General features: G+C 46.5%; 1 protein-coding gene and 1 long non-coding RNA gene across 3 annotated transcripts; both read left to right on the forward strand.

Moving 5' to 3' along the window:
- Positions 1 to 647: 647 nt before the first annotated feature.
- LOC135617060 (F-box protein FBX14-like) lies at positions 648 to 5,097 on the forward strand. Of its 2 annotated transcripts, XR_010488600.1 has the most exons (4): positions 648 to 1,476; positions 1,650 to 2,166; positions 2,248 to 3,547; positions 4,270 to 5,097. XR_010488600.1 is itself a non-coding variant. In XM_065116959.1 (3 exons), the coding sequence occupies exons 1-3, from the start codon at positions 854 to 856 to the stop codon at positions 3,004 to 3,006; spliced, it is 1,899 nt and encodes a 632-aa protein (XP_064973031.1). In that variant the 5' UTR covers positions 648 to 853; the 3' UTR covers positions 3,007 to 5,097. The 2 variants fall into 2 exon arrangements, 1 of the variants encoding a protein (XP_064973031.1); XM_065116959.1 differs by having other exon boundaries at positions 2,248 to 5,097.
- Positions 5,098 to 6,124: 1,027 nt separating this feature from the next.
- Positions 6,125 to 8,186, forward strand: LOC135616336 (uncharacterized). Its single transcript, XR_010488327.1, has 3 exons — positions 6,125 to 7,172; positions 7,354 to 7,492; positions 7,607 to 8,186. It is a non-coding gene; the product is annotated as an uncharacterized LOC135616336 (long non-coding RNA).
- The last annotated feature ends 3,863 nt before the right edge of the window (positions 8,187 to 12,049 follow it).

Raw genomic sequence — 12,049 nt, forward strand, 5'->3', positions numbered from 1 at the left:
GTAAATGACAGATTGAAGACAAGGAGATGGGTTTAGATTAGAAGATTCAAGAGAGAAAATAGAGAGAGAGAGGTCTACCCAATTAATGCTTCTGATGATAAAAAGAAAATGGTCGGCAGGACTAGAGAGAGAGAGAGAGAGAGAGAGAGAGAAGTGAGTCAGACTTGAGATTTATTCCTCCATACTCCACCCACTCTTGCTTGTTATTCCAATCAGACCTGGATTCAGACTAAACAAGAGGAAGTCGATGCCTCGACAGGAGGCTTAACCCTCAGCAAATCCAAGAAGCAGCCAAACAACAAGTGGTTCGTGCTTTGGGCAGTCTGCAGATAAACAAATCCAAAGTGGATCACTGTTAAGACAGACGCCCTCCCCATCGCTTATGAATCTAAGCAGAAGCCATTGCTCAGTAAAATAACACGCACCTCACATGCAGGAAAAGTGTCACTGTGTGACTCAGAGTTTTTTTTCCTTGCCTTTGTTTGTTTGTTTGGGGGTATGGCACTGTGTGAGAGGAGGAGCATGGAGAATCCCAACGCTTGGAGGCACAGACAGTGGTGTGGAGTCTTGAGTCTGAGTCTGAGCCTGAGACTCATCATCCCTTAGCATGAGATGTGAGCAAGACAAAATAAATAGACCAACCCACACCAATCACACATCCCCTCCCCCTACCCCTTCCATCTTCCCTATCTCCTTCCTTTTTCTTTCTTTTCTCCTCCTCTTCAGACCTTTTCTTCTTTTGTTTTCTGTTCCTTCTGTGCTTCTATTCTCCTCAGATTTCATCCTCATCATTCATTGTTTGTCTTCCCACCGTCCGAATCCTACAAGACTTTGTCTTTCTTCTTCTGCGGGGATGACGGAGGACTGTGATGGAGAGGAGAAGGACGAAGAGACGAGGAGGTGGTCTCCCGGTCAGGGGGGCAGCAGCAGCAGCAGCAGCCGCGGAGGAGGGAGCGGGACGTCTGCCTCGTCCCCCTTCAAGAACCGGTGCGTCAGAGGGCGGGTCGATCAGCCGCCTCCCTTCTCCGGCCAGGTGCTTGAGAACGTCCTGGAGAACGTGCTGCAGTTCCTGCCGTGCCGCCGGGACCGGAACGCGTCGTCGCTGGTGTGCCGGTCCTGGTACCGCGCCGAGGCGCGGACCCGGCTTGAGCTTTTCATCGGCAACTGCTACGCGGTGTCCCCGGCCCGCGCCCTCGGCCGGTTCCGCTGCGCCCGGGCGCTGGTCCTCAAGGGCCGCCCCCGCTTCGCGGACTTCAATCTCGTCCCCGTCGGCTGGGGCGCCCGCTTCTCCCCCTGGGTGGCCGCCATGGCCGCCGCCTACCCCTGGCTCGAGCGCGTCTGCCTCAAGCGCATGACCGTCTCCGACGCCGACCTCGCCCTCCTTGCCCGCTCCTTCTCCTCCTTCCGCGACCTCACTCTCATATGCTGTGACGGCTTCGGCACCCCCGGCCTCGCCGCCGTCGCTGAGCTCTGCAGGTTTGCTTTCTCCCCCCTCTCCAGACATTACATATATTGCCTTAATCGGAAACACCATACCCCCTAATAGATTGTCTTACTTGACTGTAATCAGACCTCCAATTACGAAGATTGGAGGTGTGGAATTCTTCTTGTTTGCCGATGGGAGATTGATGGTCGTGAGTTGTCTGTAGGAACCTGAGAGTGTTGGATCTGATAGAGAACGATGTGGAGGACGAGGACGAGGAGGTGGTGGATTGGATTTCGAGGTTCCCGGAGACGGACACCCGTTTGGAGTCGCTCTCCTTCGAATGCGTTAATTGCCCGGTCAACTTTGCAGCCTTGGAGGCGCTGGTTGCTCGCTCGCCCTCCCTCCGGAGGCTGCGGGTGAACCAGCATGTCTCGGTTGGCCAGCTGCGCTGCCTCATGGTGCGAGCGCCGCAGCTCACCCACCTGGGCAGTGGCTCCTTCGAGACGGTGCCTGTCGCCGATGGTGCGGCAGAGCTAGACGTGGCCGAGCTGGAGTCATCCTTCGTCGCTTCCAAGTCGCTTGTTTGCCTCTCGGGATTCCGAATGGTGGCGCCCGAGTACCTCCCGGCCATCTACCCGGTCTGCGCCGGCCTCGTCTCCCTCAACCTAAGCTATGCCATGACCACAGCCGAGCAGCTCAAGCCTGTCATCCTCCGATGCCACAACCTCCAGACCTTCTGGGTATCCATACCTTCCTTTGAGATGCCATGTAGCTCAATTCAACTGTGTTCTGTTTGTTTATTTGTTTTGAAATCTGCTCAGGTTCTTGACACGGTAGGCGATGAGGGTCTACGAGCCGCAGCCAAGACGTGCAAGCATCTCCGTGAGTTGAGAGTGTTCCCTTTTGAAGCCACCGAGGATTCCGAGAGTGCTGTGTCTGATGCTGGCCTTGTGGCGATTTCAGAGGGCTGTCAGAAGCTTCGCTCGATCCTGTACTTCTGCCAACGAATGACAAATGCTGCCGTTGTGACCATGTCCAAGAATTGCCAGGACCTTGTGGTGTTCCGTCTTTGCATCATGGGCCGCCACCGTCCGGATCACATCACCGGGGAGCCTATGGATGAGGGTTTTGGAGCTATTGTCATGAACTGCAAGAAGCTCACTAGGCTTGCTGTGTCTGGCCTTCTAACGGACAAGGTTTTCGAGTACATTGCAAAGTATGGGAAGTTGGTTCGGACTCTCTCAGTGGCATTTGCTGGGAATAGTGACTTGAGTTTGAGGTATGTTCTCGAAGGGTGCCACAAACTGCAGAAGCTCGAGATCAGGGATAGCCCTTTCGGGGATGCAGGCCTGCTCTCTGGGATCCACCATTACTACAACATGAGGTTCTTGTGGATGAACTCATGCAAGTTGTCCCTGAGGGGTTGCAAGGAAGTGGCTCAGACGCTACCTCGCTTAGTGGTGGAAGTGTTTGGGGACCAAAATAAGGAGCTTGATGGTGATGCAGTGGAGAAGTTATACTTGTACCGGTCTCTCGTAGGGCCGAGGGATGATGTGCCGTCATTCGTTAAGATCTTGTGATTTTTCGCTGTTGGTGGAGATACTCGGGAGATGAAGTAGTTATTTCTATTTGTAGGTTTGGATGGGGAGCTTATTTCCAATCGGAGGAGCCTTGGATGTAATCAAGCAGAGTGTGAATTTGGTGGGTAGTTTTCGTAACTCACCGGATGGTACTCATGCAACATACACAAAGAGGAGATAGTTCCATTTTTTAATCGCCTTTTTTCCCTTCCTTATGTCTGGGCTTCTGGGTTACCTATGCGATCGAGGATTCTTTACAATCGCATGCTCTACCAATGCAATGAGATAGAAGCAGAAGAATATATCTAATGGTGGAGAAAAGCACTGCTAGTTTTGTTTCACCAGGAAATCATGTGAACACAATTATTCCTGCAATTATGTGATGATCACAAGAGAAAGATGACAGGCTGCTTCACGGGGTTTCAGATTGACGGCAGATGCAAAATGTACCCTCCAGGTTGTTCATATTCTCTCTATTCTTGAAAACGAAACGATACTGTCATCTTTGGGTTTCATTCCCTTGTGCTATCAGAGAATTGAGGTAAAATGTGAAACCTTGAACATTTCTTCTCATTTTTCAGGATTTCCAAGTGACTAATGGAAGGTTTATTGTTTCTTAAGAAGGTTTTTTTGTTGAAGTTTTCGGTGTTCAGGTTATTTGATTGGTAATAAACACTCCAAGAACCTCTTGCTTGAACTGAAGAGGACACTGTTCCTTTTTCTATTTGTTTTGACTGTTCTATGGTTAGTAGTGTGAGATCTTCAATAATGGCACTGACTTTTTTGAGTAGTTGGATTCTTCTGGTTTGGTGATGGATGTGTCTTAATCTACTAATGATTTCATCATCGCTCTATTGGTGTGCCATGACAATATCGCATGAAAGTTAGTGACAACACGTTCCTTTCATCAGCACAAGTTAGGCTTTGGTTTGGCCAATAATTCTTAGTTTAAAAAATTATACTTTTTTTTCTTTCGTCTACATGGTTGCAGCTTTTTGGAGGATGAGGGCTTAGTTCTTTTATGCATTTCTATTAGAACTCAGATGGTGGGCAACCAATCTGCCTGCATCTGTTGTCTAGTGGCTCATGGTATGGTACTTTATTAGACCTAACTTTCCTGACCTAGGCTTACTAATCGACACTAATCACTGTTTATCTTGTGTGAGTTACAGCATTAGGTTGGCTTGGCTTCTATTCTTTTCTTGTATTTCTGCAGTCTATTATCTGACTGAGCTCTCTGAACATTACCTCATTGGTTTCCAGTTTAATTTCCTTGGTCACTGAGGACCAGACCTGTGTATAAAAGATTCAACTCCTTCCCTTGATCCTTCCATCGTGCCATGCCGGCACGGCACGTAAGCCGAGTTCCTGAAGCTAAACATGGAACTTCTTCACATCGGGCTCATCCTTGACAAGTTGAGATTGAAGCTGTCGCCAGCCTCTTCACTGCTTACTCTGAAACAGTTCCTTGGATGACTGTGGGAAGATCAGCCACCACAGCTTTTTCTCCTGATGGTCCTCTCCAGAGCCGAGCATCGAGTGTTCTTCCAAAAGAAGGGAAAACGACCGCTCAATCACAACCAATCATACAAGGCGAATGCATCCGGGTCAGAGGGGTCAAGATTAAAGCAGTCAGTTGATATGGACCCAGCAACCCACCACCCAACATGAGTGATTCTTTTCTGTGCATGAAGCTCAAGCTGTTGAACTGGCTGATGGAGCAAGTCCAGGAGGAGAACAAAAGAAGAAAGGGTTGGGAGAATGTCTTCAAAAGCTTTGCTTTCTCCGTCTTCCAATCTTCTCCGCCGCTGGCTGGAATCAATCAAGCATCCCGGTTAGGCGGGCCCGTCCACTTTTTACTGCTGGTTGTTCTCCGAGGTGAAAAGAACAAGACAAGGGCACGCGGCTGTTGTCTCTTTCTGTGAGGCAATTTTTGGCTATGCTTTCTGTTCCGGAGGGTACTCTCTCCGTGTGTCATTTTGCAGAAGAATTGTGTTCCAAGTGTGTCGAGATTGATTAAAGGTAGATTGCTTTTGTGTAGCTCGGCAGATGTGATTTTAATTATCGTCTTTAAGACCTTTGGGACGGCAACCTCATCCCTGTCTGTAACTTTGGGAACCATGATATGATTTGTTGTGATGCAAAAACAGGCATCTCTTCGACGAGATAATCTCGCCGGAGGACGTTCACCAGCACTGATCTGATCATACCAAAGTGGCTGTTATTACTTCCGCAGAAAGCAGCCAAACCATATGCCGCCTGCATCTGCATGCCCTGTTCATTAGACTGTTGGTGCAGGGTGGATTCACCTTTCACTCTGTACTGACCAAAGCTCGACTAAGAAACCAGTCTGTACTGTGTGTCCAGTAGGTGACTGTTCGTGCACAATATCTAAGCATTAGTTCCATCCCCTACAACTTGTCTATTTCCTTTATGACTTCAACAGCCGAAGGCCTTCGAGTCTGCATCTATTATTGCAAGCTCTGCAGCGTTTTCTCCATGATTTCACTTCTTTTCCGAGGGAAATCAACATGAACTTTTCACAGGATAATTCTTGCCCATCTTCTAATGTCAAAAGATAAAAGCGATTTAGATTTTTTCCTTCCGGTGCTGCTGCTTGCCACAGTGAGCTTGCACCGACGTCGCTCGGGGCTTTGGAAGTGACAGCCTCCATCCACTCTGTCCTGAGTCTTGCAGATTACAACCAAAACCCAGCTGACCAACAGTGATTTCTTTACATTTGCTGTGCAACTCCGCTTCTCGCAGCAGGTGAAGCATGCCTCCTATGATTGATGGGGCAGCATCGGCTGACGGTGGGCGCAGGCATTCATGTAGCTCTGATGAAGACATGAGCACCCAAGAAAAACGTGTGCTCCTTTTACATGGAATACAGTCCGGTGGATGGTTTGACTTCTGACAGCAAGTGCCATTTCATGGAGATTGCAATCCCCTGTACCGATTCTTGTGAGTGTTTCGAGTCCCTATCGATGGGATAATTCATACATCTGGTCTCTGGAAGTCCATTCGAGTCTCAACTCGTTGTTGATATGAGATAAAATTAGGGGACTCCATCATCCCCTTCCTCTCTCATGGGTTCACTGGGAATTAAAGGCCCTGCACCAAGCTGATTCTGCTGGTTCTCGAGGACTAGAATTGCACAGCCAATCCGTGGACGGAAGAAAGTAGGAAAGCATGCAAAGCCATTAGCCAATCTGAAATGCGTGCTTGCAGCAGACTTCCGAAAGCTTCTAGCCAGCCAACAACGATTCTACCTGAGGCCAAAAATGGCACAGATCGTTCGATACTCTTTGAATCTGGGTAGCTGTCAAACTCAGTGCAGGAGTTGACCAACTGCATGCTTCTTTTTCCTCCATTTGGGAGCTCCATCTTATCTCCACACTGTAGAGAGATGCACGCACCCTCACCCCATGTCGAACACCATTAATCTCTGAAACCACACACTGCTGAGAAGCTCTCCCTGTCAGGTAAAATGAAACGAAACACCACCACCCCTGCATCCGATGCTTGATCATTTCTTCTCAGATGCGGTACGACAAGAGTTGATTTATCATCTCTAACATGTGTGGTTTGTACTAATGCCAAGTTTGGGATTGCATGATCTCGATAAAAGAAAGATAAAAGAGGACAAGCACATATTCTAATCTGCGTCGTGAAGGGGATCGGAATAGAATACGGTCCTCGTCATGCTGGTATGTACTCAATTATCTTTGTGGAGGTACAGCACACATGCATCCACCATATGCAGGTCTGGACAAGAAGGAAATCCACCGAGTTGGATCTCACCATGAGACAGATCGGCAGCGGTAACACTGCTTTTACTACGTGGTTCGTACTTGCACCATTGCTGATCTTGATGGACGGAGATCCTGAACTAGATCGACGGACCATGGCCCACACGTGATGCATAATGGCCGGCCCATTGGCTTATTGATCCGACTCGGTTTCTGCGGATCCCAAGTCGAGATACTTTCCCGCGCTCGCTCGTCAGGGTTAAAGAAGCGGAAGAGCCGTCGTTTGTTTGGTCGCGTCTCGCGGGGAGAGTGGGGAGGAGGTGGAGGGATCGATGGTACACCAGATGGTTTCCGATCCGAAGGATGGCGTCGATCGGATCTTCGCCGGCTTCAAGTGCGGGATCTCCGCTCCTGGTGATTTCCCCCGGATCCTAATCCTTCGTCCCCTCCCCCTTTCCTCCTCTGAATTCGATTTCTTGGCCGTTCTTGCATGATTCTTTCGGATGGGTTCACATTCTTCTTTGGCTCTTTTGGAAGAACCCTAATCTTGACTGTCTCGGCGGTTCTTGATTCTTGATCTCTGGCAATGTGTCAGAATCCGCGATCAAGAAAGTCTGCGCTCGGAGAGATCCAAGAAAGCAGGCTTGGTGAGAGGGGAAGCGTCTGTGGTTGCTGGAGTTGCTACGCCGAGCTTGTCGGAACAATGTGGGCTGGATTCGGCAGGGAAAGAGAAGGTATTATACCTCTGTCTTTGCTAGTTACTATTTCTAAACCATGTTTCCACTTATCTAAAACCTCTTTCATGGGTCTTTCCTTTGATTCTTGTACTTAAAAGGCTTTTAATTCAGGGAAGATGGACTGTACATCTTTTCGCCAAGGGAAAATGTCAAGCTTCTTGATCATGTGTATGCAACACGTATGTGCACACTACATTGTTTATAGAGTTTCTTGTGCAGTCCGAAGCTTATCTTGATCAAAATGTCAATTTTCTTGATCAAGATGTGTTCATCTTGATGTGTATGCAAACGTGATCATGGATTCTGTCGAGTGTTTCCAGTTCAAAAAAATGTCAATGCCCTTAATCAAGATGTCTTTATCTTGATCAGGTTGATCGACCTTAAGGATAAGTTTTTTAGCGTTTAAGAATTAGGATAGCTTGTGATGGTCTAAATAAATACGAAGAGAAATTTTTGGTTTGGCTACTCTGTGTTTGTCCATAATCCATGTAGATTATGAATTGACATGGGGTGGTAATATTTGCTATCGCTGTTCGACCTTGGCTAACATGCATGGGATGCATGCCTACACTTATTTTAGCACCTGGGAATGGGATATTCACTCTCAGCTTCATATTTAGATTGCCTACTTAAAGTAATTGTTTTTCCATGTCCAGTCATTGGTGATTTGGTGACTGAGTTGGTTTGATGAGGGAATAACAGCCAATAAAATGATAAATTATTTTAAGGTTATCCAGAAATGGTAATCTCTTTGAAGTTGCATGTATTTATCTTCCCGCAATATCACATATGGATGTTAAACTGAGAAATATTCGAGCGAAGTTCATCCTTTTGATGTGACTTGAAACAAGTCAATGTGAGGATCCTATCCGAAGATCAATGATCATGATTTCAAGTAGTTGCTTATTATTGAGACATGACATGGGGTAATATAGTGATCAGTTGCACTTGCTGGTAGCTATGATAGGTAGGAAAATGTTCCTTTAAGCATCAATCAGATTACACTCTGTAGCTAGTGTTTGGATCTGTATTGAACATGTGCATGTTTCTAAACTTAATGCATAATTTTTCTGACTACCAATAGTTGGGAACAAAGGCTTCTGAATATTGCAATTTATTGCACAGCTACACAGAGAAATGCCTTTACGAAAATTATTTAGCTTTCTCCTGTTTCTGTGAATTTTATACTGTATCGGTGCTTCAAGTCGTTGCTTATTATTGAGACATGATATGAGGTAATATAGTGATCAGTTGCACTTGCTGGTAGCTATGATAGGTAGGAAAATGTTCCTTTAAGCATCAATCAGATTACATTCTGTAGCTAGTGTTTGGATTGTGCATGTTTCTAAACTTAATTCATAATTTTTCTGACTACCAATAGTTGGGAACAAAGGCTTCTGAATATTGCAATTTGTTGCACGGCTACGCAGAGCAATGCCTTTACTTTACGAAAATTATTTAGCTTTCTCCTGTTTCTGTGAATTTTATACTGTATCGGTGCTTAATCTCAGTTATCAGTGGTGTCATGTATCGTCATGTATCTTTTTAGCTTGGTGTGTTTATGTTTGTCACGATTAAACTGAAAAGTGGAAAGCAGATCACTCCTATTGTCTTTTATGGTTATCTATGTTATTACATATTTAGCTGGAATTATCTAAATCGTGAGGTACTATTGCGGCCAAGACGCGAACTTAGCTTAAGTTGCTTAACTTACGATGCACCCTTGCGTCAACTTTTCGGACTTAGCTGGGATTGCCTAAGTCTTGACGCGCCCTTGCGATTTGCGTCCGCAAATGTTAGCCAATTTGCAATCTCACTTAGGTCCTAAAGGACCTGTAAAAGAGAAAATTGATTAGTTCGAAGAACAAGTGACGAACAAGTCTCGATGTCTCGTGAAGGGGGAAGCTTTATAAGTAATTCAGCGAACACCTTGCTTGCATGAGAGAAAGAATAGAAAGGAGGAAAACAAGGACTTTAGAGGGTTAAACGAACGGTTATAAGTTCACAAACAGTTGCTCATTGGGTGCTGGGTGTGAAGGTAAGTTCCCGTCAAGAAAACATGCGAACTTGTGAAGATTGTTCAACGCCCGACAATATACTGAAGCCTCATCCAGCCTTGTGCCACCCGGGGGGTTCCAGGGAACTGAGATGACTGACATTTCGTGCGTTGCAGTGCGCTACAGAAAACAGTCCATGGCATACAAAAACGAAGCTATTTTGGGGTATTTTAACTCGACGCGGTGAGCGATCGCACTGTGCACTGTAACTTGTTCAAGCATGTATTTTTACAAGCAAAAACACACAAAACCAAAGCAAAATAGGCTGCCATGTCTCTGTTCAAGCATGCAAAAGCGACAAACAGTTCGTTGAATGAAGTTATTGCGAGTACACGATGATCGTTCGTGACATTCTCCCCCACTTAAACTGTCGACACTCTCGTCGACGCTTATTGGTAGTTGTTGATGATTACTTCTTCATGTTGTAGGGCATCTTCGAGCTCCCAACTGGTTTCAGTTCGTGGAAGCTTTCGGCACTTCACCAAGTACTCAGTTTACTCAGCTCCATTGGGTAGCTTTATCTTGCGATCCGCCAGAATGGTTTCAACTCGCTTCTCGTAGGAGGCTCTGGTAGGGGATAGCCAAGTTGGAATACTTCGGGAAGCATCTTGCTGATCTGAGTGGTAGGCTTTCAAGTTGCTGACATGAAAAACATTATGAATTTTGAGCCACGACCACAGCTGCAACTTGTAGGAGACATTTCCCACCATACTGATAATTAAGAAGGGCCATTCATACTTGTGCACCAATCCTTTGTGTACTTTGTTCCTAAAGAATTGGAGTGATGTTGGTTGGAGCTTCACCAACACTAAATCGCCGACTTTAAACTCCTGCGGTCGCCTTCCCAAGTATGCCCACTTCTTCATCTTTTTTGTTGCCTTCTCCAAGTAAGCCCGCGTAATATTTGCATTTCGGTGCCATTCTTTTGCAAAGTGATATGCTGACGGACTACTCCTAGTATATCCAATAGCCAAGGTGTGAGGAGTTGACGGTTGTTGTCCTATAATGATCTCAAAGGGGCTCTTGTTAGACGCAGAGCTCCGTTGCAAGTTGTAGGAGAATTAGGCTATGTTCAATAGCTTCACCCAATTTTGTTGGTTGGCACTCATGTAGTGCCGAAGATATTTCTCCAGGAGCAAGTTTATCCTTTCGGTTTGGCCATCCGTCTAGAGGTGGAGGCTTGTGAAGAAGTATTGCTTGGACCCTAACAATTTGAATAACTTGATTCAGAATCATCCCAGGAACCAAGCGTCTTAATTACTGATGATATTGTGCGGGACTCCCCAATACTTCACCATATTCTTTATCATCAGCTTGGCCGCCTTCTCTGCCGAACAGTGTAGGGGCGTAACAATGAAAGTTGCAAACTTTGAAAATCGATCGATCACTACGAGTATCGATCTCAGTCCCTCTACTGTCGGTAAGCTTGATATGAAGTCCAAGGAAATGCTCTCCCACGACTTTTCTGGTATGGGCAATGGCTTCAAAAGCCCTACCGACTTTCGTTGCTCCACCTTGTCTTATTAGCAAGTGAGGCACATTCGAACATATTCCTCCACATCAGTCCTCATCTTCGGCCAGTAGAAGGCCTTCTCCACGAGAGCCAAGGTTTTATGAATGCTCGGGTGTCCAGCCCAAAAGGAATCGTGACACTCTCTCAAGAGTTCACACCTCAAATTGTCCACTTGAGGAACATCAACTTGATTCCCTTTTATGTAAACAAGTCCCTCCTGGACCCAAAATCGACGTGCTTTGCTTTTTTTGATGAGCTACATCAGGGTTATTGCTTGGGGATCACTATACAGTCCATCCCTGATCCTGGAAAGGAAGTTGGAGTGTAACTGACTTGCTTTGCTTCTGCCCTCCAACTATACGACATTCACTCATTCCACTTTTCAGCTCAATGCATCGACCACTCCATTGCCATATCAAACTCAGCCAGGAAGTCTTGCTATCATGCTTGCTTTGGGGAGAGTTTTTTCTGAGTTTGGAAATAGCTCAAAGTGATGTTGTCTGTCCTCAGCACAAATCACGATCCAAGAAGGTAGTGTCGCCAAACTCGTAGACAGTGGACCACCATTGTCATCTCTTTCTCGTGCATCAGATACCGTCGCTAGGTCTCGTTGAGCTTACAGCACTCATAAGCCACCGGATGACCCTCCTGCATGAGTACTCCCCCAATAGCGAAGTCTGAAGTATCTGTATGGACTTCGAAGGGCTCCCCATAGTCCGGCAATTTGAGCACCGGTTCTTCCAACACAGCAGCCTTTAGATCTAGGAATACAACTTCATATTTGTTAGACCACCTCCAAGGCTGCTCCTTCTTCAGTAACTCCGTTAATGGAGTTACACGCTTCGAATACCCCGCTATGAAGCGTCGATAGTAGTTGACGAAACCAAGGAAGGATCTCAACTTTAGCACCTTTGGAGTTCGTCATTTTGCAATAGCTTGCACCTTCGATTTGTTCATCCGAATGGAGCCATCACCGATTCGATG

The sequence above is a fragment of the Musa acuminata genome, chromosome BXJ2-7, assembly GCF_036884655.1.
Source record: "Musa acuminata AAA Group cultivar baxijiao chromosome BXJ2-7, Cavendish_Baxijiao_AAA, whole genome shotgun sequence".
Taxonomy (NCBI): Eukaryota; Viridiplantae; Streptophyta; class Magnoliopsida; order Zingiberales; family Musaceae; genus Musa; species Musa acuminata.

Bases quoted from the DNA above. Each gene is read 5' to 3' on its own strand.
- LOC135617060 (XM_065116959.1), top strand. From the start codon at position 854: ATGACGGAGGACTGTGATGGAGAGGAGAAGGACGAAGAGACGAGGAGG. The intron at 1,477-1,649 runs GTTTGCTTTCTC...AGTTGTCTGTAG, and splicing joins GCCGTCGCTGAGCTCTGCAG to GAACCTGAGAGTGTTGGATC. The intron at 2,167-2,247 runs GTATCCATACCT...AAATCTGCTCAG, and splicing joins ACAACCTCCAGACCTTCTGG to GTTCTTGACACGGTAGGCGA.